At 33.4% G+C, this 27,679-nt stretch overlaps 12 protein-coding genes across 12 annotated transcripts; 10 read left to right on the top strand and 2 right to left on the bottom strand.

Annotated features, from left to right (window-relative positions):
• Window positions 1-136: 136 nt before the first annotated feature.
• Window positions 137-2,931, top strand: BX664DRAFT_287142 (uncharacterized protein; the record flags this gene model as incomplete). Its single annotated transcript, XM_051541732.1, has 10 exons — window positions 137-1,003; window positions 1,063-1,129; window positions 1,206-1,266; window positions 1,343-1,612; window positions 1,738-1,908; window positions 2,023-2,126; window positions 2,211-2,317; window positions 2,380-2,497; window positions 2,571-2,614; window positions 2,717-2,931. Coding segments are annotated over exons 1-10 (2,007 nt in total), but the record flags the coding sequence as incomplete, so codon positions are not given.
• A 570-nt stretch (window positions 2,932-3,501) lies between these two features.
• BX664DRAFT_270429 (kinase-like domain-containing protein) lies at window positions 3,502-4,576 on the top strand (the record flags this gene model as incomplete). The annotated part of the gene is made up of 2 exons (XM_051541094.1): window positions 3,502-4,152; window positions 4,223-4,576. 2 exons carry the CDS (start codon window positions 3,502-3,504, stop codon window positions 4,574-4,576), a joined length of 1,005 nt encoding a protein of 334 aa, XP_051395924.1.
• Window positions 4,577-6,739: 2,163 nt separating this feature from the next.
• BX664DRAFT_41802 (uncharacterized protein) lies at window positions 6,740-7,923 on the top strand. Its single transcript, XM_051549573.1, has 4 exons — window positions 6,740-7,213; window positions 7,323-7,478; window positions 7,564-7,828; window positions 7,911-7,923. Exons 1-3 carry the CDS (start codon window positions 6,854-6,856, stop codon window positions 7,747-7,749), a joined length of 702 nt encoding a protein of 233 aa, XP_051395923.1. The 5' UTR covers window positions 6,740-6,853; the 3' UTR covers window positions 7,750-7,828; window positions 7,911-7,923.
• On the top strand, window positions 7,924-9,402 carry BX664DRAFT_41810 (uncharacterized protein). Its single transcript, XM_051549574.1, has 6 exons — window positions 7,924-8,089; window positions 8,169-8,229; window positions 8,306-8,557; window positions 8,648-8,805; window positions 8,876-9,055; window positions 9,124-9,402. Exons 1-6 carry the CDS (start codon window positions 8,016-8,018, stop codon window positions 9,248-9,250), a joined length of 852 nt encoding a protein of 283 aa, XP_051395922.1. The 5' UTR covers window positions 7,924-8,015; the 3' UTR covers window positions 9,251-9,402.
• Window positions 9,403-9,521: 119 nt separating this feature from the next.
• Window positions 9,522-10,442, top strand: BX664DRAFT_343199 (uncharacterized protein). The gene is made up of 3 exons (XM_051547266.1): window positions 9,522-9,827; window positions 9,904-10,043; window positions 10,139-10,442. The coding sequence occupies exons 1-3, from the start codon at window positions 9,554-9,556 to the stop codon at window positions 10,340-10,342; spliced, it is 618 nt and encodes a 205-aa protein (XP_051395921.1). The 5' UTR covers window positions 9,522-9,553; the 3' UTR covers window positions 10,343-10,442.
• A 168-nt stretch (window positions 10,443-10,610) lies between these two features.
• Window positions 10,611-11,534, top strand: BX664DRAFT_343198 (uncharacterized protein; the record flags this gene model as incomplete). The annotated part of the gene is made up of 3 exons (XM_051547265.1): window positions 10,611-10,970; window positions 11,063-11,297; window positions 11,431-11,534. Coding segments are annotated over exons 1-3 (605 nt in total), but the record flags the coding sequence as incomplete, so codon positions are not given.
• BX664DRAFT_41793 (uncharacterized protein) lies at window positions 11,188-12,370 on the top strand. The gene is made up of 3 exons (XM_051549572.1): window positions 11,188-11,286; window positions 11,431-12,103; window positions 12,219-12,370. The coding sequence occupies exons 2-3, from the start codon at window positions 11,483-11,485 to the stop codon at window positions 12,225-12,227; spliced, it is 630 nt and encodes a 209-aa protein (XP_051395919.1). The 5' UTR covers window positions 11,188-11,286; window positions 11,431-11,482; the 3' UTR covers window positions 12,228-12,370.
• Window positions 12,371-12,752: 382 nt separating this feature from the next.
• BX664DRAFT_362469 (uncharacterized protein) lies at window positions 12,753-16,948 on the top strand. Its single transcript, XM_051548315.1, has 10 exons — window positions 12,753-13,542; window positions 13,616-13,901; window positions 13,986-14,019; window positions 14,085-14,645; window positions 14,725-14,884; window positions 14,951-15,031; window positions 15,084-15,304; window positions 15,368-15,685; window positions 15,769-16,256; window positions 16,348-16,948. The coding sequence occupies exons 1-10, from the start codon at window positions 12,766-12,768 to the stop codon at window positions 16,815-16,817; spliced, it is 3,396 nt and encodes a 1,131-aa protein (XP_051395918.1). The 5' UTR covers window positions 12,753-12,765; the 3' UTR covers window positions 16,818-16,948.
• Window positions 16,949-18,032: 1,084 nt separating this feature from the next.
• On the top strand, window positions 18,033-18,858 carry BX664DRAFT_343189 (uncharacterized protein). Its single transcript, XM_051547264.1, has 2 exons — window positions 18,033-18,361; window positions 18,450-18,858. Exons 1-2 carry the CDS (start codon window positions 18,073-18,075, stop codon window positions 18,782-18,784), a joined length of 624 nt encoding a protein of 207 aa, XP_051395917.1. The 5' UTR covers window positions 18,033-18,072; the 3' UTR covers window positions 18,785-18,858.
• Window positions 18,859-20,112: 1,254 nt separating this feature from the next.
• On the bottom strand, window positions 20,113-24,188 carry BX664DRAFT_362467 (uncharacterized protein). The gene is made up of 7 exons (XM_051548314.1): window positions 24,050-24,188; window positions 23,534-23,581; window positions 23,141-23,214; window positions 23,035-23,064; window positions 22,754-22,830; window positions 22,537-22,590; window positions 20,113-20,659 (listed from the first exon to the last, which is right to left on the bottom strand). The coding sequence occupies exons 1-7, from the start codon at window positions 24,087-24,089 to the stop codon at window positions 20,131-20,133; spliced, it is 852 nt and encodes a 283-aa protein (XP_051395916.1). The 5' UTR covers window positions 24,090-24,188; the 3' UTR covers window positions 20,113-20,130.
• A 951-nt stretch (window positions 24,189-25,139) lies between these two features.
• BX664DRAFT_353509 (uncharacterized protein) lies at window positions 25,140-25,895 on the top strand (the record flags this gene model as incomplete). Its single annotated transcript, XM_051547706.1, has 3 exons — window positions 25,140-25,236; window positions 25,417-25,471; window positions 25,700-25,895. 3 exons carry the CDS (start codon window positions 25,140-25,142, stop codon window positions 25,893-25,895), a joined length of 348 nt encoding a protein of 115 aa, XP_051395915.1.
• Window positions 25,896-26,566: 671 nt separating this feature from the next.
• Window positions 26,567-27,679, bottom strand: BX664DRAFT_41633 (uncharacterized protein). Its single transcript, XM_051549571.1, has 3 exons — window positions 27,537-27,679; window positions 27,319-27,461; window positions 26,567-27,256 (listed from the first exon to the last, which is right to left on the bottom strand). The coding sequence occupies exons 1-3, from the start codon at window positions 27,637-27,639 to the stop codon at window positions 26,729-26,731; spliced, it is 774 nt and encodes a 257-aa protein (XP_051395914.1). The 5' UTR covers window positions 27,640-27,679; the 3' UTR covers window positions 26,567-26,728.

Raw genomic sequence — 27,679 nt, 5'->3', positions numbered from 1 at the left:
GGTCAAGTGTGAAGAAACTACTTTTTGTTCTGTAACGATATTGGCTGCACTTGGACATTAGACTTTCGTACCCAGCAAGAAAAAAAAAAAAAAAAAAAAAAAGCTCTCGAAAAAATTGTATTGTTATCTTTCTCTTTTCTCTTTCTCCACAAATGGATACTTATCAAAACCCAACGTCTCATTATCCACCTGCTCAAGGATATGGTGCACCAGAAAACCCTGCCAATTATGTATCACCCAATGACTTGAACTTGAATCAAATGAATATTCATTCAAACCAACAACATCACCCTTCTCACCATCCTAGCTTCCATCTTGGAGGGACTGAATATCATTTACATCGCCCTCATCTTCATGAACTCAAGGATCAAATCTTCCATCACCAAGGACCAACCGAAGTTGTGTGTGGCCCTTTACTTCGCTATAGTGATATTGATTACCATTCTCGTACCTGGCGCGGCTCTTGCTTGATTGTATCCAATGAACATCGAGCACCTCCTCTCCATGTAGAACTCAAGTCTGGCCAAAGTCAAGTATTAGAATTCCATGCTTACCGTTTGGATAGTTTCCGACATCGCTACCACTTTTGGCGTTATGAGCTCATGCTACCTTTGACCTCACAACCTCAACGAGTGGTGTACTCGACCCCTAGTTTACCTGGTCAAACCTTTGATTTCCACTTACCTGCCATTCAAGAATCGATGCGTTTTATGTTCCACTCGTGTAATGGGTTTTCTGATATACCTCAAGAAGTCAAGGACAAGTTTGGTGGATTGGATGTTCCTCTCTGGCAAGATGTCTTGGATCGTCATCAAGTCATGCCTTTCCACGTTTTGATTGGTGGTGGTGATCAATTGTATCAAGACAAGATTATCAAAGAAGCCTTTATGAAACCTTGGAATGATGAAAAGGATCCCAAAACGCGTTTGGCTATGCAACTATCTTCTGAAATGATCGAAGGCATGGAAACATTTTATTTCAACAATTATATTGACAACTTTGGGTAAGGTGATGATGATCTCTTTTTTTTTTTTTTTTCTCATTATGTCTTTATTTTTTTAGAAAAAAGAATCCATGGGTTGCCAAAGCCTTTGCTACTATACCATCAATCAATATGTGGGATGATCATGTAAGCAAGATCAGAGTATTAGTGATGATGTAGCTATCATTATTCATGACTTATTTTTTTTTTATTTTTTGAATAGGATATTATTGATGGTTATGGATCGTATCCTTCTGATATGCAAAATGCTCATTGTTTTAAAAGTAAATAGTCGATATTACCTTCTAGATAATGCAAGACTAACCTTTTCTTTCTCTCTCTCTCTCTATATATATATAGCTCTATTTACAAATGCGTGTCGCTTCTATTACCTTTTCCAACATCATACTACGGTACAATTGGCAGAACAACATGGGATGATTCGTGGTGCAAAACCGGAAAGTAATAGTGTAGTGACTACTCTTGGTCCTGATATTGGTATTCTATCCTTAGATTGTCGTGGTGAACGAACTAAACATGATATTTGTAATCCTAAAACCTATGATACTGTTATGAATGCTCTATATACACGGTTGCCAACTACTGTGAAACATTTACTTGTGGTTACTGGTAAGGATTCTTTACATATATATATTGATAGGCGGTCTATGTGTGTGACCATGTGTGCGCATATATTTTTTTTACTCATGCAAACTCTTTTCGTTTTTTTTTTTCCTTTTTTTTTTTTTTTTAAGGCGTTCCTCTCATCTATCCACGACTTACACTATTTGAAAAGGCTATGGACGGTGCAGCTGGGTTCAATTTGGCAACATTGGCTGGCAAGACTGGTGCACTTGGTGATGTGATCAATGGATCCTTAAATAAATGGAATGGTGACCCTGAATTATTAGATGATATGAATGATCGTAAGTTGAAAATCAATCATTGATGTACATATATGCAGATACATGCGCATAAGTCTGACCAATTCTTTCCTATTATAAATACTTCAAAATGCTTCATTATATCATTTATTATAGACTGGACCGCTGGAAACCATTTGGTGGAACGAAAGAAATTCATTGAAAGTTTACAACAATATGCTCGTCATAAATCTATTCGTGTCTCATTCCTTGGTGGTGATGTAAGTAAAAACAAAAAAAAAAAAAAAAAAAAAAAAAAAAAGGAAGAGGGAAACTATTAGATTAAATATTGATTATTATTATAGGTTCATTGTTGCGCTGCAGGCAAATTATACTCCAAGGATATGAAGGAAAAAGAAGAAGGCGATCCTTATCTTATGGTTCAAATTATCTCAAGTGCTATTGTGAATGTGTAAGTAATTTGATTTCGTGTGTCACCTTTGATGATACTTAATTTTTTTTGTATGATGATAGTCCTCCTCCTCAAGCTCTATTGACTATTCTGAATCAAAATTCATCTTATATTACATTCAATGGCAATACTGAAGAAAAAATGTTTAATATTTTCAAGAGATCACCCAATGGAAATACGGTAAAGTGGTTATATCTATCTATCAATATATTGTCTTCATTTATGCTTATCTATCTTTCTCTCTCTTCTTTAGCGACAAAACAAAAAGCTAATGGGATGCCGAAATTATTGCGCAGGGTAAAGAAAAAAAAATGTTGAATCAATGGATTTTTTTTTATTATTGTTATTAGTATTATAAAGCTCAACTTTCTTTTTTTTTTTTTCCTATTTATATTATAGATATTTTGATGAAGCAACTGGTAAAATCAACTTTTGGATTCAAGCAGAAAAGGAAGTTGGTGTGAAGGGCACAATGGGTTACCTTGTAGATGTTCCCAAATTAGTATTTGGACAAGCTGGTTACCATTTACATACTCAAGGAAAGCAACATTTATTATCAACAAGAGCTGGTTATGGTTATAAAGACTCTTTCCCAGGCAGTCATCATCATCAACAACAACAACAACAACAACAACAATATCAGTCAACATCACCTCCTCCTCCATCAAAAGGTTCTGGACCTGGTGGTTTTATCATGCCCCAACCTTATGCATGAACAAACAAGGAAATAACGATTACAATGTGCAGCAGCAATGATATCCGTTGGTCCTTTGATTGTATCTATATTTATCTATCTTTAGTCATAGCTATACTTTTATATTATCTTTATAGGAGGAACACATGGTCGATCACTATCATCATTCTTCTTATATAAATATTGTCTTTATTTTCTTTTTCTTTCTTTTTTTTTTTTTCTTTGTCTTTCTATTACTTTATTTGGCTTTCGGTAAATAAAAAAAAGATCCTGTTTTCTTTTCATTGTCTCTTTGTTATTTTTATGCCATACACATATATATATATAAGAACTTGACCCCTGAATTCATCATCGATATTTTTTTCTTCTTCTTCTTCTTACTCTTTAGTAAAAAAAAAAAAAAAAAATGAAGGACGGATCTACATGTCTTTATTACCAACCACCATCACCAATCCATAATAATATGATCAAAACAAAAACAGTAACGACTATGAAATGTACAAAGGCAGGCTCTTCATATACATCTGGTCAACAAGGATCCAATTCACATAAAGAACGATCAGATTTACCATTTCATCCATCCTTAATAAAACGTTATCAACTCGGCAAAGTATTAGGGAATGGAGGATATGGGTTTGTATTGTCAGCTGTTGATCGGCTGACACGTCAACGTTGTGCAGTTAAATTCATCTACAGGCACAAGATACCATCCACTGGTTGGACGCACGTTCCATCATCATCATCATCATCCTTATTATCGCATGCTTCGACCGTTCCTTCCCGGGTTCCGACGGAAGTTTACCTTTTACAACATACCCAGCATAAAAATATCATCCGGATGTTAGATGTATATCAAGACTCCTATTTTTATTATTTAGTTATGGAAACCCATGGATCTGATTGGCGTTCTCAACAACAATGTGATCCTTCTTTGATCTCCCGTGACCTTCCTTTTAGTCATAATGATGATGGTGGGGCCCAGGATCTATTTGAATGCCTTGAACAAAATCATCATTTCTCTGAAGAAAGAGCCCATCATATCTTTAATCAAGTCTTGGATGCTGTCTTACATTTAAAAGAAAATGGATTTTATCATCGTGATATTAAGGATGAAAATATTTTAATCGATCATGATTTCAATGTAATATTTTGTTTTTGATTTTTGAAAGAAAAAAAAAAGTCTAATTACTATTTTTTTTTTTTTTGAATAGATCAAATTGATTGATTTTGGATCAGCCATTAGTAAGACATATCAATCATCATGGTTAAATCAATTTCATGGTACATTATCATTTGCATCACCTGAAATTCTAAGTGGGAAATTATATCAACCGGAACCTGCCGAAGTCTGGAGTTTGGGTGTCCTTTTATATACTTTACTCTATGGTCAAGTGCCCTTCTCTACTCCATTTCAAGTCATCCATGGTCATTATCATACACCGTCCATCCAAAGCTCAAAACAGTGCTCTTCTCTTCTTGCTAGTCTATTCTGTAAAAATCCATATGATCGTCCTTCCCTTGAAGATATTCGACATCATCCATGGATAACTTCGAAGAAAATGTAATCACATTGTATTTAATATTTTTTTTTACTGTAACGATGTTTTTTTTTTTTATCTGATATCACGTTTATCTATAGTTTTTTTTTTTATTTTTTATTCAAATTCATAATCATATCATAATAAAGGATACATTCTTTATTTTTTTTTTATTAAGGCTGAATACGAAGTATGAAAAAAGCCTTCTTACGTTCAGTTTTCTTTCAACACCGCTTTTGGAAATGGATACCATACACTTTATTCAATAATAATTGACGGAATTCAAAGAATAAGATGACGCAAAAATAGGAAATAAAATATATAATAAGGATAGAAAATAAATGACAGAAGAAAAAAAAAATATAATTGTCGCATAATCAAATAGAGAATATAAGAAAATAGATATCATTAAAAAAAAAAGAGCAATCAAAAAAAAAAAGGAAATCCACCAATTGAGTTCACCAAGTTTGTATATAAAAAAAAAATAAAAAATGAGTAATACTTATCCAGATGAAAACCTTTCACTAGCTTACCATGTAAGTGTAACGTGATCACCGTACCGCTACGGTGAAAGTGGGTAACCTGGCGATAACCAGCCCGGAAATTGTTGAATAAAAAAGAAGAAAAGGCGGACCGTAACCACGCAAATGCGCATTAGCGACCACGGTCAAGCCCAAAAACAAAATAAAAGCAGGTCAATTGAGATACAGACAAAGGTGGTTGAACTATAAAAGAATACTTGTAAAGAAAAGGATAAGCCAAAAAAAAAAAAAAAGAAGGCAGATCAAAAAGCAGGCAGGTAAGATGAATGTAATGTAAAGAAATAAAAAAAAAAGTTAAATCAAAGAGATCCTTTTATAAGAAAATGAATCACCCTTGCAATTATGAGCTAATTTTAGTAGATAAAATGATGAGACAAGATGTAAGCGAGTTTTATCATCTTTTTTTAAAAATATTAGCAACATTTCTATCTTTATATTGTATCTAATTCATCATCATTTTTTTTTTAGTACTAACAACATTTCTTTCTTTCTATTGTATTTAATTTATCATTTGTCTTTTTTAGTATCCACTTTATTATTTTTACTATCTACTTCATCATTTTTTTTCTTTAGTATTAGCAACATTTCTCTCTTTATAATAAAGTTAATTACATAGATGTTCTACATTAAATTCTATTATTACAATATTTATGTACTAAATGATACATGGTACTGACTTGTTTTTGCCGTGTTTTAGTTTAATGACTAGATTCCTTTTTTTTTTAGTTGTTCTAGTTTAAATGATAGTATGATTGTGTACTAGCACATTTATTATTGTTATTTTTTAATTTCCATAGATGTTTGATGAATCATCGTTATTATACTGATTTATCATGTTGGCTGATAAAAGAGTGTTTTGACATTTTTCAAAGAAAAAAAGAAAAGAAAATGAAAATGTTGTTCTGTCAGAAGGTAACTAGAATGAAGTATTTTGTATTTTATCAGTAATTTGTACAGCGATTGACGACAATGTTTCATCATCCATCATACAATCATACAATCATCCAACATATAATCATCCATTATCACATATCATCCATCATACAGTCATCCATCATCCATCCTGTAATCATCCAATATACCATCATCCGTTATCACATATCATCAATCATGAATCATCAATCATGAATCATCAATTAATTGATACCTAAAAAAGAATGGACAACACCCAAAGCTGCTAAAAATATGAAAAGCCTTGGTTACTTTTCTTTTCTGTCTTTTATTATTAATAAACAAGTTATCATCAATGTGTTGTGTGTTTTTAATGTACTCTACTGACATCCTTAGAGCGATATCTGAAAAAGCGATAATGCGACATTCATTTTGAGAACGTACGATATTTTATTTTATAACATCACGAAAAGCATTTTCTTGTGGCACGACAAAAAACTTTGTATATCTCTTTCTATATTTGGGGGTCGGAGGATGTTAATATTTGGTAGTGATAGATGATTTTTATTAAATAAAATAATAGAAGGCTTTTTATAAATAAAAAAAATGGAGTTGGAATAAATATATTACATATAACTATTCTGATGGATCATTGGTGTAGCTCTAGATGATAGGATAAAAATAAAATAAAATAGAATAAGATGGATTGTTTACCATGTTAATTGTAGTGGATGGAAGAAGATTTCATTCACAGCTGCATAAATAGACCTCTATTTATTAAATTTATTGTTACTGTTTTTTTTTCTTTCTTTCTTTCTTTCTTCTTTTTCTTCTTTTTTTTTTTCTCTAAACTAAATTTATTGTTAATGTTATGGACTCCCGTCAAATTGATTCTGGCTCAAGGCGACAAGGATCTCGACAATACTCTTTCATTAATGAAGGAAGAGGATCTGGTGAATATATTTTCATTCATGAAGGCAATTCTCAACCATCTTCAAATGCAGCTCGCCCACAACAATACACGTTCGTTAATGAAAGGAGCACTTGGAATGTACATCAATCTCTTCCCGGTATACTCAATCACGATGAAAACAGTACTGGGTCATCTTCAACCGACATTCTTTTCCACCCACTTGATAATAGATTGGTTCACGAAGAATACAGTTCTGGTGCCTTACGAACCAATAGACCTATTCAACAGTTGCTAATGGTTTGTCATTCAGATGAAAACGTAAGTACTTTTTTTTTAGAAAAAAAAATCAATATGTGTTTCTTGTAAAATGGAGCGAATGCACTAACTTCTTTCATTATTTTTTTTTTTTATTTTTTCTCCCTTCTAGTGGCAAGTGGTTGTTGATGATTACAATAAAGCCATCAAAAAGGGACCAACGGACTCGTGCACGTGCTGTGATGGACTTTTCTTCCCAGATACAATGAAGGCTATGACAAAAACAACTCTGATGGCCAAGAATATGGATGCTGACTATATCAACAAGGTAATAATCAGAAAAATATATATATTTTGTGGTGATACGTTATTCTTTAATTACTAATGATAAATCTAATATTTCCGCTCACTAGGTTTTCAATGATAGTAGTGAAGAAGTAGGCAAGTTCTGTGCTACCTGTCACCATGATATAACGAAGAAAAAGGTGCCCAATTTGTGTTTGTCAAATGGATTGAAGTTTATGGATGTCCCAACGCAGATTGGCCAACTTACAAGGCTGGAAGAACGACTGGTAGCAGCTCGCCATGTTTTCTTTTAACTCTCTACCTATTCGATATTTGTGCCCTTATCAATGAATAAGACACCTGGCGACCGAATGTCATTTTTTGGCTATGAAGGTAAAGATTAATATTATAGAAAAGTTTGTTATGCTCCATGAAATTTACTTTTTCTTTTCTTTTTGGCGTAAAATACGCGTAGAACTCAAGGATTATATCCAGACGACAAAAAACCCCAGTTTCGACCATTGATGCGCTGAAAACTCGTCCGAAATTGCCGGTTTTTCTTCTACTTTATTGGTGATTGATGGCTTTATTTAGGGCGTGGTCCGGACGATATATGGAAGTTATGGCACAGTTTCGACCAACGAAGCCGATAAGGTAATCTGTCCCTCTCTCTCTCTCTCTTGTTCCTTTTTGCTTACGTTTTTCTCTCTTTTTCTTTGAAAACAATACATAGGAAACCACCACAAATGAAGAATGATGTTTGGACGTTTATTAGCAATCTAGCAAGGCAACGCGTAAGTAAACTGATATTATTGAATGACTTTGGTGACTGACCCACCTTTTTTTTTTTTTTTTTTTTTGATATTATAGAAATCATTATCACAAACATACGAAGTCGAAAGCATTCGTGTATTGGAAAGGTATAGTGCAATAGCTTCTAGTTCAGCTCTCACAGATGCCGACAACCTTCACCAGCTTCAGCATGGCACTCCTATCAGCACCATTGACGACAGTGACACACAGCATAGTACCGATGATGAAAGTGGAATGGCCGATGATCCTACTTATGACTTTGATGGCAATACATTTATCAGCAACGCTTATTACCTATCATTCAAAAAGGTAACGAAAAAATAGATGAGTGGTCAAAATGTTTAGTAGTGTCATTACTTGGTATGTTCATTTTTATTATTTTATATGCCATCTATATAGTTCAAAGGTATCAAATTCAATCAACATGATCGACTTTACCTAGAGAAAGCTGCTTCCACCACCTCATTTGACTCTGGTTTGCATTCCTCAATCTACAATATTGTGCTACATTTACTTCGAAAAGTATATTTGAACAATGATGAAATATCTCTATTGAAGTAAGTTGAGAGGTGGGGGATAAAATTGGAATATGACTTACTCATCATTTATTTGTATATAAATATATAGATTGTCTTTATCAAATGCTATCAATTTTCTGAATCCTGGTGCCGTGAATTTGGTGAAAACGTTTATGGACGATGGCGCAAGAAGTCTATTTGAACAGCAAACAAAGGCAGCAATCACTCAATTTGACTGCGGTCTCTCTGAACAATGTAGCTCCTTATATGATGAATTGATGGAAAAAACGTAAGGCACAAAATGAAGGCTGAAAACAATGAACTTCAAACTCACCGTTTGTTCTTCTTCTACCTTAGCTTGATGACCTCCCCCAATGACGCCAAACTTCTCCAAGCTATCTACCAGAAAAAGGCAGATTTAGTGACTACGATGCATAGAACTGATGAACAATTTTGTCTTTTATCTATATTGGAACATGTGTAAGTAAAAGGATGAGGTGACAATATACATTTTATAGACTGACTGATCTTTTTTTTTTTTATATATATAGTGTGGAAGGAATTGATGATTGGTTGATAACACAAGACGAATCAGAACTCACTCTTTATAGACGATTTGGATCCATTCTTGACATTTTATTTAGACACACGAAAATTTATTTGGCAGAGTAAGTTTTTTTTTTCTTCTTCTTAGATTAAAATAGATAGCTCATATCGCTGATTAACTTCTTTTCATTGTTACTCTTACCGTAGCGGCGAAACCATCAGCGAAGCATCATCAAGGACTATGCGGTACAATGAATGTATATATGGGGACTCGAGGACAACAACAACAACAACAAACAATGTATTTGGCCAGCGAATCGATCTCATAATCAAGTCAAGCAAGGAAAAATCAATTGAACTATGCACCAATGAATGGAAACGACAACAAGCCGACGCCAACTTGGCCATCCACCAACAAAACAAAAATATTCGATTGAACTGTGCGGTCTTGAGCCACCTCCAATCACTCAAATATCCTTCAAAGGTGCCATTCACTGTGGCGATGGATTGGTTGGGTAAAAAAAAAAAATACGGTGGTAGGTTTATCCATTTGACAAACTAACAACATATTTGACTCAATTTTGAAAATAGGCACTGTTGGATACATGTACATATTAGTGGATGTAGAAGGGGCGTTTGTTGCTCGAAATATTGGTCAGGTGATTATGCCTAGGACTATGTTGAATCTCAAAGAATTTAAACGAACTCTGGACTTGCTATTTGCATTGAAGGTAAAAAAAAAAAAAAAAGAAAGAAAGAGAGGAGTCAAAAAGAAGGGAGTCAATCATGATGAATATTGTTTTTACTCATAGTATTTTTATAATAGCGTTTTCTAGTGGACCTTGGTTGTCAAATGGAATGTGCTCTTCAAAAGTGTGAATCGGATGACCAACTACGACAGGTGATTTTTTTGGATGATGACAACGACACCAATGGGGATGATGATGGAACCAACCCAAAGCAGCGCATGGTATTCTTTACGCCTAGGAGCAGCCGGATCAAGAAGATGAAGATTGATGGTCTGGACTGAATGATTCTTTTAGTTTATATTTGTGTACATATTATATATAGTTATTATTATACCTCTTTTTTTTGTCATTACATTTAATAAAAATGCATTGTTTTACTCTTTATGACTTTTGGGATTAGGTGTTACATAGTTAGAATGGAGTGAGATTGGTATATATACTGTATGTCGCCATTTACAAAAAAGGAAACCGGTATCCATGACAGCGGAGGCTTTTTTTGGGAGCACCTTTTTTGTCTCTCTCTTTTCTTTTTCTTTTTTTTTTTTTTTTTTTTTTTATTGTTGTCCTTGTTCATGTCTTCAACTTTTCTTCGCTCCTCCTCCTCCTCCTCTTCTTCTTCTACTTCGACTCCCAATGAACAATATCAACAGTTCGTAGCTCAACAAATTGCAATTCAGAATCATGATCTGGAAGATGATTCATATGATACGTTTGAAGGATCATATGTTGGTAGTTACTACTGGAGTGCCTTGGAAAAGAAACGGTTTTTCTTGGCCTTGGATCGCTATGGACCACATGAACCCAGTTTAATCCAACAACGTATTGGCTCCACCAAATCTGTCTTTCAAGTATCTTTGTATCTGGACTTATTGGCAACAGCATCTGAACAACATCCTATGGAACAAGAAGGTAAAAAAAAAAAAAAAAAAGCTTGCGGTCAGGATATGATTCACGTCAACAAATCTTCCTTTTTTTTTTTCTTCTTCTTTTTGTTTAAATAGATCACACGTACATTCCTTTTGCCTACGAAATGAGTGATCATTGGATGTCACTGGAGGAAGATCTTGCTGAACAATGTATGTCCTTATCTGATGACCATATGATCGAATTGAACACTCGTTGGATCAAGGAAAGGCAGACAACAAGAAGGAAACGAAGGACGCATACTAGCAAGGAAGTGTTCGCTGCTTGGGATATATTTGACCGTATAGCAATGGATAACTTGGTATCCCGACGGTAATGTGGATTACGTATAATAGGCACAACATATTTAACTCTATGTTGATCCCCTTACTTTTTTTTTCTCAGTACGTTAGACTGACATTCCTTTTTTTTTCTTTTTCTTTTTTTAACTTCTTTCTTCCTATAGATTTAAAACTGACGAGAATGGCAAAAAAGATAACGGCGAAGATCAAGATGACATGGAAGAAGTCAAAGCTGAGGACAATACTGATGATGATGATGATGATGATGATGACAAAACTGAGGACAAGGATGGTGATGATGACATGGAAGAAGTCAAAGCTGAGGACAAGGATGATGATGATGATGATGATGATGATGACAAAACTGAGGACAAGGATGATGATGATGACAAAGCTGACGTCGAGGATGAATGCAATACAGGCGACGAGAACGATGACGATGATGGCGATGAAGATGAATGTGACAAGCATGTGGATATCAACCCGTGTATTTCTACTTTGATTTGTGAAGAAACTTCCGTTTTACTATATCGGATCTTACGACAATATATCAAGGATATCATAGCTATGGTTATTTGGACCCAGAGATACCTTATTACTGGCGATGATAATGAACAAAATGACAGTGATGATGAAGAAAATGATAGTAGCAACGACAATACTGATGATGAAGTAATAGAAGATGACATTACTGACGACGAAGCAATAAAAGATGAAAATACTGATGGCGAAGCAACAATAGAAGATACCAAAGTAATATCATTTTCATCATCTTCAAAACGTAAATCAACATCCACTTCAAAACAACCTAGAAAAAAGAAAAAAGTGACGAAAGTGGTAAGTAATTCGATGGAAAATATACACGTTATTTTATGAAATATTACTGACTTCTCACCTGCATTTTTTTTTTTTTGATGATATGCTTCTCTGTGTTGCAAATGATTCAGTGTAGAATTCATAAGATGCACATCTCCAAGATTCTATCAACCTATTTTGGTCATAAAAATGGCAAGTTTGATAGGGATACCTTGGATCTGATTACAGAAGGGATGGTGGAGGCGAATATTAACAACGACAGTGACAATGATGACAGCTCTGATGAAGAAACTGACGACGAGGATGACTCTAATGACGAAGAGGATGCTACTCTAGACGAGGCTGACGAAGCGTTTATGCGGGAAATGGACGCTCAACATGAACAAGAATTATATCACCTTATCCATTCATGAATTTATATCGTTTTCCTTATGATAGCGTTATACACTTTTTTTTATTCTATTCTTGTAAATAAACATTATACATATTATTTCATTTTTATTTTACATTTGTATCATGTACAAGGATTTTGTACCAACTTTTCTTTACGTGATTATCAAGGGAAAAGAAAAAAGCCGCGAACCTGACTTTGAAAAAAAAAAACTACCTACGGTTCGCGACAGTGTTACTTTTTTTTTTTTTTCTCTTTCTTACTTTTTCCTTGCTTCTTCTTCCATGATCTCATGAGTGTATATCGATCTAGCAAACGTCCACCACATATCGTTTTTCTAGTCGACACTTTACCATTTATACATTTGGAATGTAAAACAGACGAAGAAACATTTGCTAGTATTCAAGCCATCATTCTACGGATTCTACTTTATTATGTAGATAATGTGGACGATCGTATTACTTGGGGCTTCCGTTTCTTCAATACAAACAGTACTTCTATTACCATGTCCAATCGTCGATTCCATCCTGTATCTACTCAATCTATACAAGAATTTGTCAAGGAACTAGGGACAAAGGTGCATCATGACCGTTTCAAAACAGCAGCAGATAAAGATATGATGGCAACTGTCAAAGTCGATCCAACCAACAACAATAATGATTCTTGTTTCTCTAATCTTAAACAAACACTTATGCAAACATTAGCCGAATTTCAATGGAAGGATATTGATCTCTTGGGTGCTTCTCCTCGGTCGCAACGTATTCGAAACTCAGCAAAAGGTAGTACGAGTAGTCATCATGTTCGACGAGATCAACCTGTGGTGCTCAACAATTATATGTATGTGATATCTCATCGTCCTCATACCCTCTCTGATTTACGCCATTATATTGAAGGCCATCATACCAAGAAATCTATTCAAACAAAGCTTACTCCACAAGGTGATATCATGGATGCTTTCCATAGTATTCAACAAATGGCAGATGAACTCAAACGTTGGTTATGGGACGATTATGCAAATCATCAAATATCTATCAATTGGATTGATAGAGAATCTTGGACAACACAAAAGGTATATACTATATTTTTTACATTTTATTCGATATAAATTCATATTTACTTTTTTTTTCCTCTCTCTCTTGTAGGAAATAGATCGATTTATTCAACAAGGGTTTGAATCTATCATGGAAATGTTTGGTGGTCATTTGATACAAGAACCTATGCTTCAATATGACTATGATTATTTTGGATTGTCCTTTGCCACTGTTTTTGATCATTACCGATGTCGCCACATGGATGCTCCACCACAACTAAAACTTTCTATGACTCATCTCCAGCAACAAAAGAAGTTAACAAATGTACCTGAAAACATCAGCAAATTAGATACCCCGGTGTGGTCAGGCCCATTGATTTCCAACCTGGAGAAACTAGGTAAGCAAACAGAAAAAAAAAAAAAAGAGGAATTCCTTTGCATTTATTTTTGTACCTTTTTTTTTTTCTTTTTTGCCCTTTTAGAACAATGCCAAATACATGCCTATCGTATGAATAGGTGAGTACTTTTCTCCTATTGTAATACAATCATATGATTAAAACTGTGTTTTTTTTTATTTTTAGACAGAAATTGAACCATAAAACACAACCTGATCAAGCCACTACTGAAGAATTGGAGAAACCAACAGTCTTTGATGGAATGGAATCATTAAAAATTATATCACTCTTGTACACGGAAGAATTGCGACAAGGGAAATGGATACAGTTTTTGGATGACACTAGTTACGCTCTTTGGTCCCCTAATGTCGAATTTTCAACTATTATCAAACTTCTACAAGATCAACTGATGGTCCTTCTTGTCAAATTATGTCCTTTGGATGCATCTAGACTTGATACTTCAGTAGCAATAGTGGAACCTATTTTGGATGGTTGTGCTTCCGTAACACCATTGTTATTTGACGGTGATACTTTCCTATCGAATCCTGGTGATCAAAAGGATGGTTTACCATTAGAGGATGATGTTTTTCCTTGGAATCCTCCACTTGGGAGCAATATTATTGGTTATTCGAAACTCGGTACTCAGAAATCCATATTACAAGATTTAGACAATGATCATGCTACTGAGTTCAAACTGGATATGGAAACTCTTCCTTGTGTGGATATATTGTCGAATGCATTTTCAAGGTAAAACAGAATTATATAAAATAATTGATTTTGGATATTATGGATTTCTCAATGCTAGTTTATTATTTTTATATATTAGATCAGTGATTGATGATGTCAGGCCATCATTGAATACGCTCGTATCAAAACAAACAAAATCAAAAGGAACAATTGCATCTACAAATACTATGCCAAACAACATTGATGAATTCACTCAAACACTGCAGGATCTTTATCTTGATACATTATACAGCTCAAAGGTAAGACAAATCAAAACAACAAAAAAAAATTGAAATAGCAATTGGAGATTCATTTGTTTTTTCTAGTATACCTTATTAGAATCAATGACTTTACTTCTCTCTTATGTGGATCATGCACTGGATTCAAAACATCAAGGCAACATGGATGTAAGTTAGTGAAAATAAATAAAAACAGTTGATAAACTAATGTACTTCGAAGGGCTCTTTGGTAGTGGCTTCTTTACAATCTTTGATCATGCTTTCTTCTGAATTTGATCAAAAACATCGTACACGAATTCCTGCAATGGTGAACTCTGGTATTGGTGATGGAAATGAACAAGAACACATTTGTCTATCTAGTTGGCTAAGACATATTCGAACTAAATACGGTGACGACATGGAGAAGGAAGAATTATCATTTAAAGCACTCAAGATTAGAGAGTAAGTAGATGTCATCTATTGAAAACAAGCAAACTCATCTGTTATTTGTTATTCTGGTGATAGCGCCAAGCTTCAGATCATCCTTTTATTGACCATTATCCGAGTCCAACAAGAACAACAACGAAACAGTTCTCAAAAACAAAAATCAACCTCTAGAAAGAAAAAGCGATCAGATGGACGTGCCAACACAACGGATTTAGCCAGTGAAAATCCAGAAGAACAGGTAGAAATTTATTTTGATCGAATGTTCATTTGGGAACAAGTATCGAGTGTAGTTGGTTTTTTACAAGAACGTGATGCTGAAGCCTTTGAAAAATCAAAAAAACGACTAGATCAAGCAGATATTTTTATTCATCATTTTTGTGGTCATTTGGATAAATGGTAATGCATCAAAATAATTGAAAAAAGGAATGAGGATTGGTTGATTGTATTGATTTCTTATTTTTTTTTTTATTTTATTTTAGTTTCTCAAAAAAGTTACCTGATCTGATCAAAAAACTTTGGGCAAAAATAGACAAGGATGACAGCGATGATATGGACGATACAATCCCTATAGCCAACAAAAGAAGGAAGACCTTATTGAAAATGCGAATGCGTGGTGATATAGCTGGGGAAACAGTGACGGCAGACTGGATATCTTCTCCTCCTATCAGTGATAGTCAGAATTCACAACGACAACAAGAACAACAAGAAGATTTGGAATACAAGGCTGTACATCAAATGGAATCACCGTCTTCTGGTGCATCAAAGCGAAAGGAGACTATGTTCCCCATATTACCCTTCATGAAACGCGAAATCATCATGTCCAAGACAATCAACGCCAACAAAGGGAAGCAGCAATCAACAATGGATGCGGACAAGACTGGAAATGTAGATAAATCATCGGAGACTTCATCCAAACCAATGATTCGACGAACTGGAAGCTTCACTAAAAGTGCCATTTCTCCAAAACGTAAGTTTTTTTTCTCTCTCTCTTTTTTTATTTCAATTCCTCTCCCACTTTTTTATTTATTTATTTATTGATTGATTGACTCTTACCATAGGTTCTGCCAAACGAAAACCAACCACGGAAACAAACACTGTCGTTTTACGTAAACGTCAAGTTCATTCACCAACGACGCCCAGGACTAGACTAGCAAGAGAATTCGGTATATCTTTGACCCCACAACTAATGACAGAAACCAACAACAACGCGATCCAATTATCACCCGAGTCAACATCCACTTCACTTTCCACAGAACTAGATGCAATGACAAATCGACCAAGGACAAATCGTGAATTAGGTATTGCAGTATCACCAGCAAGATCGGCAGCTCGCAAGATCATTGGCGTTAAATCTCCTCGAATACACCGAAATAAACGACGTGATCAACATGGTGTAGACAAATCGACAACAATCACTGTTCCTCGCAACTTGACGACAGCATTACTGGCAGCTCGATCGCCTTCCAATGATCAACATCGTACAAAACCAAATATCAGCAAGGCGTTTAGTAGTTTATTTGATGAATGATAATTTATAGTCATTGATGGATTCAATAAAAACGAAAAACAATCGATTTATGTACATAGATTTTTTATTTTTTTACGACTTTTTTGTTTTATGTGTAGGATGAGATCTTTTTTTTTTTTTTTTTTTTTTTTGTAGATGATAGAACAAGATCAATGGATGGAATACATGGGATGGATGTACAACATAATCAACAGGTATACGTTTGTGGAACAACCGGATGAATATATGAACGGATCAAAAGAATGGGTAAAGCTAACAATTGGATAATAAAAGAGGATGCAAAACACAATTTGGTTGGCTTTTCTCTCGTGTGTTACTTTATCGTGGTGATTATTCTATGATCTTTAGTAGTAGTTAGTATTTTACATGATAAAGTATATACTTTTCTTTAATAAAATCGTATTCATGTTTATTCTTTTTTTTAAAAAATCAATCTATTATATCGTTAGTGGTCATGCTATTTTCATGCTAACATTAAAACCATCCCGCCGTCATCACATTGTTGTCATCATCCACCATTATCAGTCAACTAGTACCATTAATTATCTGCTGACTCTAGACATTAATTTCATCCAATGTCTCTTTCAATCTCAAAATTTTCCATTGAACTTTGACGCAAAAAAGGAAAAAAAGATCTATTGTAACGTTGTACATTTGACTGTAAAATGGAGAAAGGAAAATAAAGTAACCGAGAGACTAAAGTGGGCTTTGAAGCACCCTACTAAATTTTTTTTTTTTCATCACCACTTTTTTTTTTTTTTTTTTCAAATGCACATGATGACCCTTGGCATGATGGCTGTGATGATGCGCAGTAACGCCATTGGCAAGATCAAAGCAGGGTCTTACAAAGGAGCCACTTCAAAAATAGAAACCCTTTTTTTTGCTATTATAATCATCAGGGTAAAAGAAGGCCCAGTTTTTGACCCGGTAAAATGGGTGTATATGGTATAGTAAAAAAGTAAGGTTCATTTGTGCAACATTGATCACCCACTTTTATTAGACATTTTTTATGATCATCGAGCCCTCCACATCAATGGCTGTATAATTACGATGTATTCTTGAACCCCTGATTCTTTTTTTATTTTTATTTTTATTTTTATTTTTTTTTTTTTGTTTCTATTTGTAGACAATTCCAAGTTCCCTATTTTGCAAACATCCATTTGTACAACATGCATGAAAAACATATATATATATATACATGTATGCTTGATGAAGCATTTGTCTACATCTCAACTTTACTCAAATTCTTTTAAACATGAAATTATCCATCCTTGCTGCTGCTCTTCTTGCTGTCTCTGCTTCCACCGTATCTGCTGCTCCTGCCAACTCCTTGTCTGGTACTGTCTATGTCTATGTGAACAGTATTCCTCATCCCAAGACCACTTTCCTCAAGACTGGCTCCAACAATCAATTGGTGACTGATGGTGTTGCTTGCAAGAATGCCACTACTTTACCTGGTACAGGTGATGCTCTTTCTGGTACTTTCACCACAGTGAAAAATCAATGGGATTTCAATGGTCAACATGATAATGAAATCAATATGGGTAAAAAAAAAAAAAAAAAAAAAAAAAAAAAAAAAAAAAAAAAGATCGTCCTTCAGGATTATTTATATATTTCTTATTTGATGATTAGGTTACGTCAAGATCAATGGTGGCAACAATTGTCTTTCTCTCACCAAAGGTAATGCTTTAACTGCTGCTCCTTGCCCATCATTCAACGACGAAATCAAGGTTGGTAACAAATTTGCTTGGTTCCATGACAAGCGTAACAGTGCCATTTGGGCTTATGGTGGTGATGCCAATGCTACCGAAAGCAACGGTCTCACTTTTGATGCCACCAATCTCCAAACCACTGGCAAGACTTTGACTGGTATTGGTATGAACGATGATCCCCTCAACAACGTTTTCATCGGCCTTGGCCATGTTAGCTTGGGTCATGCTAGTAAGAACCCTACTGGCTGCCAATAGACTAGTTTTTTTTTTTATTTCTTTATAAATACCGGAATAATAAAGTCTTTCTCGTCTTTTGTACTCCCTTCCAATATAACATCAAAATATATAAAGTGTAGTTTTATTAATGTAACAAAACAATAGTTCATATATGTAAAACTAATTGACCAGTAACAAGTATCCGAAAAAAAAAAATTATCATGATAAGAGCCAAGTGACAAAGAGAGTGAAAAAAAAAGGTCAAACAGTTGAGAAGAAGTCCATCAAAAAGATACATATATATATATATATATAAAACATCCAATTGCTTTTTCTTTTCCAGTCGATTCTAACTACATGTCCATCCAGTCAATATTCATGTTGTATCTTCATTCAATTGATCCAGTTGATAATATATATATGTATAATTCAAGTGATCCACTTGCGCACCCTCCTGCTTGTTCCCGTTGAATATCTAAAAAAGGATTGAGAAAAGGAAGTAACTATCGACCAAATATCAAACTATATAAAGAGAAAGAGAAGGACAAGAGTAGGTTATTAGTAGAAATTAGATTAATATCATCACTCAATTCATTATCATTTTCTCTTATCATTATCACTTTCTCTTATTGATATTACCTTTTTCCTTCCCTCCTTAAGCGTACATCGATATGTATTTATATTGATTGTCATCCAGCATCTTAATGAGTTTCTACCTAGTTAAACAGTAAAAAAAGAATTTAAACCAGTAAATAATAACTAAAGGTTGTAGTTTTTCATTGTTATTACCTTTTGGATAATAATAAAATTGCTTTGTTGTCGTCTACAGAGTAACATTTTTTCCAGGAATAGTATGATAGCCGTTCAAGGGATTGAATCACCACGTCTTCAAAAAATCAAATATATAAAATATTAAAAAGAAGATAATAAGTATTAAATAAAGTATTGAATCATAATTAACGTTTATTGTACCTTCAATTAAATATCCACCTGGTTCATCCATTTAGATCCATCCTGTTGACCCAATCTTGTCTTCATTCATATATAAGCAAACAAAGTGTGACAAGAACGACGAAGAAAGAAGAATAGGATACACAGTCTAGATTCGAATAAAAAAGGATTAAAAAAAGAAATAGGTCGAATATCAAACTATGCGCAAACGAAGAGTAAAATGGTAAGTTATTAATAAAAAGTAGATTCGTAATGTAGATTAGCAGCATTGTAGCTTACATGTTCAAAAGTGATTGATCTAAAGACAAAAAGAGAAAAGGGAAAAAAACGTACAAAAAGGGAAAAAAAAAAAAAAGGAAAAGAGAAAAGAATAATGTCAGCGCTTTATTTATTTATTTATTTTGTCAGAGATCATCCTTTAATTTAAATTCTATTTATAAACTTTTGCATAATTGTTGAGAATATTTTTGAATTAAACTTCTTATATTGACAGGTCCTCCTTTGGATTTTCCGAATGGTATATCGTGCAGTATCAATGTTGGAATACCTACAAGTTTTTTACATTCACCAGCCATAGGTAATAACCCTATTGCTTTAGGCATTGCTTTTTGGATAGCTATTTGCTTAGCTTTTTCCATTTCTTTTTTATCTTGTGGATTATTGACATCAAATTTACACATATCTTTGTGATGGGAAAATGCTTCTTCAATAGCTGATGAAACATGTACTACCCATTCGGGTGTTATATCTTTTGGTAATTTGGGAGCTTTACTTCTAACATACGGAATAATCGTTTCGGCAAGTTCTTTTGTAGCACTTTCTATGAACGGTTTTGCTTTGGAATAAGGAATAGGTTTTCCACATTGAGTACAAAAATCTTGGATCATCCAACTTTTTACTTGAGGAGCATATTTTTTTAATTCGTCGGCAATTACCATACAATCTTTAGGGATGAGAGCATAGCTACCAAAGAAAAGTAAAGTAAAGATGTAAACAAAGATAATCGTCTTCATGATCATATTGAATACTTTTACTGTTATTATTTTTATGAGTATTTATAGGTAAAAATATACGCAACACGCCCTTAACCCTTATAATCTCTTCCAGAAATCGAAATTCGAATTGATGATCGGCATATTGCATCCTATTGATAAAGAATCAAGGGTTGATCATACTTCTATACTATTAGAGAGAAGTGGAAATCGCATCAAAAGAAAAAAAAGAAAATAAGGTCCCTCCTCTTTCTTTACGAGCTTATTATTATTAATTCCCATTTACAACAAATACCCGATTTTGAGAAGGATATAATGCAGAGAAACTCCTGCAGTAGATGACAGGAAGATAAGTCCCTTTCAAATCATATACTCCTCGCACCGGCAACGCCATTCTGAGCCTAGAATTTCCTCCTACTTCCTTGATGATCCTATCTAAGTTATCTCATAATGATGATGATGTCGTTCGTCTTGTCCCTGATATTCGATTGAATCGAGGTGTGGAATTGGTCTAGATGTGGTTAAAAAAAAAATAAAATAAAAAGAGACGAGAACAAGTCTGTGAGATTTCTTTTTATTGAAAAAAAAAGATCGGGTTGAGACTTATAAGCATTTTGTATCCTACTATGGGTATAGATAGGTATTTAAAATAAAATAGACAGTGAGATTCCTTTATGGTCCTATTTGGGAATAAAAATTAAAAATACAAATTGTATCAGTGGACGGGCTTCAAAAATTAATCACCCCTTTACGTGCGTTTTGCTCTTTTTTCTTTTTTTTTTTCTTTCTTTTTCTTTTCTTCATCCACTTTTTTTTTCCACATTAGGTGTCCTCTTTGTTTTTGCGATCTTGTCATGGTAGATTTTATTGGATTTGGAGCGTTTTGAAAAAGGGATTTACAAAATACATGGGGAAACCCTTTCATTTTGGATGTAGGATTTAATACAGGTAATAACAAAAAATATTTCATATAGTCTTGTTTTTTCATATGAATTGCTTGACCTAGATTTATTTCATTGGTAATGTGAACGAAAAACTGACTGGATAGGAAACTTTGTTTGGTTAGGATCTCTTGGTGGTGGACGAACGCTTCTGGTGTAATGTATACAGTAGAATGGATAGTAGTGATAGTTTGACTAGTTAGTATATGGATTACCTTTTTTGTTTGAAATAAAAGTTATATTACCTTTTATGATACATAGCTTCCGTGGTTTTTTCTTTCTTTCTTTCTTTTTTTTTTTTTTTTTTTTTTGAGCAAGAGTAACAGTGAGGTAACAGAGAATCGTTTTCCTCAACTCCATCCGATGGAAAAGATTACTATGACGTCTAGGCGACTCCTAGGCAATTTCTAGACTATTTTCAAGTATGGTCAATTATTCAAAAGTAAGATACAATAAATGAAAAAGAATATTTTACAATATGATTCTCATTCCCTTATTCTTAATTATTTTGGGGTGTATCGGTCACTATCATTGTCAAGCAACAGCATTATCATCCTGGACATATATGGATCACAACATCAAATTAAAATGGATAAAACAAAAAAAGCGATGAACAACCAATAGAAAACAACTATATTAACTAGTATGGATAGACAATGGCTGGAAGGATCTATTACAGAAAAAAAAAAAAAAAAGGAAGAAGAGACGAGTATATTGAAAACAAACTTTATTCGAGTTAATATAAATCATTATTTGAATAAAATAAAATACACCTTATATATATTCTACTATTTTCTAAACTAAAGAGGAAATGATGATGGTAGTTCATTTAGCGTTACCCAGGAGCCACCACAAGGAGGTAGAACTACATTGACTCCCAATATTTTTTTTTTTTTTGTTTACTCACCTTTTATATTCCTTGCCAGCCATACGACTTGATATCACCAAGCATAGAGAATTACTATAGAATGGAAAGAAAAAAAAAAGAGAATGATTTTTAGTAATAACTATGATATACTGTATTCGTTGTACAATATTCTTTATGTATTACCTTCCACCACTCATCTCGCGAATAGATAATTCACAGACTACTTGAATCCATTTGATATCTTGATTGGACTTACATTTGAGAGCTGACTTGATCTTGCATCAATTTGATATTTATGATTTGCAGTTCAAAGCAGGTTTGATCAAGACCTAACTCCAACAGAAGATCGTAAGATATCAAATTGATGCAAGACCAAGTCAGTTCAAAAAAGTAAAGTTCAAGCAAGATATATCAAATAGATTCAAGTATCTATTAAACCATCTAGAACTAAAAAAAAATAAAATAAAAAAGAATGGTAATGAGAGGATGAATAGATTATTCATATACAATATGATAAAAATGAGATAAAGTACTTACATAATTCTTTGCTTTCTTTGCTTGCAGCAACTACAAAAGAAGAGTAAAAGAAAAAAAAAAGTAGCGCATAAAGTAGTTTATCACACCCATATTACTTTTGTTTTACCTTTACTTGTTCCTTGTATATGCCTTGTTTATCCCCATCAACCAACCATAAAACATTGACAAGACAAAGAGGTGCTATAATCAGAGCCTCGTATGGTATCGATCATATCTATTATAAAAAGAGAAAGAATGGACGTATTAAAAAAAAAAAAGTAGTTTATGGTAAATTTCATTGATAATACTACCTTTCCTTTGGACCCACCGTCATCACCATCATCCTTCATACACAGAGTTTCTTATTTTGCCAGCAAAAGAAGAAGTCCTCTACCATATCACCATTTTTGGAAAAGTCTCTTCTCGACCCGAGGTGCTAATATAATAAACAAAACACAATGATTTTAGTAACTATTGATTCTTGTTGTGAACAGTTAATATTTATACAATATAAATTTACCGGTGATAGATTGTCGTTGGGGAGCCACACTGAAGTTGCTTCCAAGGCCTATAATATAAATAGAATTAGGTAAGTTTGTTAGTGAAGATTACTTTTTTTTTCTTTTTTTTTTTTTTTAATACTCACCCGTTCGAAAAAAACAATGAAGATAAAAGAAAAAAAAAAAAAAAGAAAATGTGAGTATATGTTGACTTGGTATATTCATTTAAGTACTTACAAAACCTTCCAACAAGAGATGATTTTTTTTTTCTATGTATCCCCTTCATTATCCATTTACTCCCCGTCGCAATCATCCTCCCCACTACGACTTCCTACGACTTCCTACGACTTCTTACGATTTGGTGTTTGTTATAAGTAAATATGATATTGATTATGATACTAACACATTATTATTGTAGCGCTAACAAGAAAGTGTGTGATGCACTTCTTATTCATCATGATGATTCCCATCCTTGTACAGACGCAAATGGCATTCCATGATTTATTTGATGGAATGGGTTTTTGTAAAGCTGATACCTTTGGAGCTAGCCAAGACACCTTCTTTGACTTGGAACATATATCTGAATGAATGTTTTTTCCTATAGATCTCTTTATGATACTGTTTATATATTTCACTAGTTTAGTCTCTATTATCTTTTTTTTTTTTGAATAAAAACCATTCTATTTATATCATTATCGTCTTCCATTTTTTATTGTTTCTCATCTGATTCTAGTTGTTCGTGATGATGGGTACATCGAAGATCGCATTTCTCCTATCTAGGCTAGAAAGCATATGATAGGTATGATTTACCTTTTTTTGTGTAATAAACATAATTATTAGGTCAAATAGGTAGAATTTAAGACTTCTATATAGAGTTGAATAAAATTGGTTTGGTTTTCTAGGTAGAATTTAGGGTTTCTACGTAGAGTTGAATAAAAAATATTGGATTTTCTAGTCCTAATTTGGAAGGAGTATGTTTTGCCCGCAGGCTCGCTGTGCGAAAATTATGCATTGCCAAATAAAAAGGACGTTTGTTTATTTTTACTCTTCTTCTTCTTCTTATTTTTATTTTTATCACATTATTGTTCTTTTTTTTTTTTTCTTTCTGTTATACGTTTACCTTTTAAGACAAATCAAAGTAAGGTATGGAAATAATAATAATAAAAGATTGTCTATACATATATTCATTGTATTCATGAACTGACTGAATCATTCTTTTTCGCTGTATGTGTTTATACCTTTTAGTTAAAACAAGTGAACACAAGTACCTTTAACCTATTATATGCTGTATTACTCATGTTTAATAAGGTAAATCCATTTCATTATGTCACCAACGTTATATGATACTAATCTCTTTTTTTTTTTTATTTGAATCTATATTCTGGATACAAATATGACGACTGAACTAGGCCAAACAAAAAGAAAAAGATAATGATTTTGTTGTTTTCTGACCTTTTCTTCTTTTTATACACGAATCATTCCAACCTCTTTGCTATATCCTTTTCTCTATGTGGTTTTACGGATATTTACTCTTATTAGATGTAAGTCTCGAAAACAAGTGCTTTTCTTCTTTTTCTTTCTAACTTCACTTTTTCTTCCTTTTCTTTTTTTATTCACCAACTCTGTATGAAAGGTACCCTTGACTCTTCTTTTGGCTTGACTTGTATGATTGTACATCAACACATCGACACCGATAATCGATATCGCCAAGGTGACATCATAGGTAGAAAAAAAAAGATCATGATATTCGTGGATTCTTATTCATTTTGTTGTTTTTCTATGTAGATATCAAGATTGTTGTCTATACAACCAAACTAGTAAATTTGTGCAAAAGGAAAAAAAAAGGATCAATCGATATTACATACAATCACTTGCTTCTTTCTTTTTTTTTTTTTTTTTTTAGATCCTTCTTTTTATTGTATTGTTATTGACACATTGACACTGGCGCATGATCCAAGGTAATATGCATATGTAAAAAGAAGAAAAAAAATGAATAGCATCGATGGATTGCTACTCATTTTGTTCATTTTATCTGTAGCTTGCTAGATTATTGTCTATACAATAATGGTGATACAAGCATCCAATGATATAGCCAAGGTAACATTTATATAGAAAAAAGAAAAGAAAAAGAAAAAGAAAAGAGAGCATTGATAGATTACTACGCACTCTGTCAATTTCATCTGTAGATTGCAAACCATACAACAAAGCCAAGATCGAATGCCTTCTAGTTGGAATGACCCTGTTAGACATCCAATTGAAATATCTGTATCAAATAAAATAGTTCTACCCAAAGTGCAAGTCATGCTCGTTGTCCTGGTGATGGCATTGGCTGTGATTCCGGTTGTGATTCTGGTCGTAGTTCACGAATATTATTGCTTATAGTGTAGTTACTTATTATTATAGTTATGTAGTATAGTTATGTAGTATAGAATATTTGTAGTGATGAAATAAAATCATGATTTTAATAGTATATCTGTACTGATCAAGTGAAATTGTTCTGGAGGTCGATCATACCTATATTTCAACTGTAACAGTATCCTACATAGGATTAGTATATTTTTGTCATAGATTTATTGAAGCCAAATATTTTTATTATTTCTTGTGCCATAATGCATATCTAACCTAGAAATTGTATAGGAATCGCCTAGACGTCATAGTAATCTTTTTCGATGTTATTTATCATCATTGAACATTCTTTAATATAAACATAGGATACAATACAGTTTTTTATTAATGAATATGATTCACAAAAAAAAAAAAAAAAAAGGAAACGCTACGTTTTTTTTTGCACTTCTTCCATATCATGTCATCCAAATACATTCAGTTATTTCAAAGTGTGGATGAACATCGATGGCATAATATTAAAAATTATCTCTTACAATTTGAAACTAGCTGATCGTAAACGTGTTTGCATTAATTCAATACCATCTTTAGGTCGTTCTATCCGTTTGATATGTGACAAGACAAGAAAATGATAATTTAAAGCATAAAAGAACCTATAATTTATTAATAGCATAAGAATCATAAACATATAAAAACATAAAAAAAAAAAAGAATGTACTTATAGTGAATTGTCACGGTTCAAATAAAATAAAAAAAAATAACAATAAAAAGGCTAAAGAAATAAAAAAAGAAAGGAGGACAAAAAGAAATAAGGACATAAAAAAGAAAAGGCACAAAATTTAAAAGTCCATGAAATAAAAAAAAAATCATAGTCAGCCATCATCCTCCCATTCCATCCTAGAAGAAGTAGATGCAACAGGGACCACTTCCTGTTCAGTTACTTTGCGCAGATGTTTCCCGTTGACTTGAAACTTGAAGATAGAACCTTGAGGGTAGATCAGTTTGAAAGAGTTTCTGTAGGCAGCGATGATTTTGTATTCGGTAGGCGAGAAGATAGGATCCACTTTGCTTTTACCTGAACGTCGAATATCTTTCATATATACAATGTCTCCAACCTTGAATTTACTGGTGTGTATCATTTCATCCGATTTATCTTGTAGATAGTTAGATTGTTTTTCCAAAATAGTTCTAATTCCCCAGAGTTTAACTAATCGTTCATAGCCAAGAAGCCGACCAAATCGATACAATGTGTCATCAGTAGTAGTAATTGGTGATTGTCCAAACAATGAAGGCTTAACTTCAGACTTAATTTCAGATCCTTGGCTACTACCTTTTCGTTTTCCTTTGGCTTGTTCTAGTTGGTCGTTTTGAATTCTTCTTCCAAGTGTAGCTGCCAAATTCTAAAACCAGAGTAAACACGTGTTAATCAAAATTTGCCCTTTTCATACAGAAAAAAAAATACCTTCAATTGTACGATCGTCTTGAATAACAATGGAAGGGATCCAAATTCACGAAAGTCGGAAATCAAACGTGCTTTACTAAGTTGGATCATTCTGAAGATGTTTCTTCCTTTTGCGTCCACGTAATACGTTTTGATACAAAATCCTAAATAATAGATCATTTTGGTTAGTATTTCGATTTTCCTCCTTGATATAAACCACCTCCTCTTTTTCAAGTTACCTTCAACCAATATACCTAGTACATAGGCATCATTTAGGCCTTGCTTCTGTAAAAACTTCAGCATCTGTCGCATTTGGAAACCCAGTTTCACAAAATCAGACATAGGAGGAACAGACACTTTGTTGACAGGCTTCACTTCACAA

This window comes from Halteromyces radiatus, assembly GCF_025201355.1.
Source record: "Halteromyces radiatus strain CBS 162.75 chromosome Unknown BX664scaffold_11, whole genome shotgun sequence".
Classification (NCBI taxonomy): domain Eukaryota; kingdom Fungi; phylum Mucoromycota; class Mucoromycetes; order Mucorales; family Cunninghamellaceae; genus Halteromyces; species Halteromyces radiatus.
Note: the sequence above shows the minus strand (reverse complement) of the source record. Positions and strands in the feature narration are given on the sequence as shown.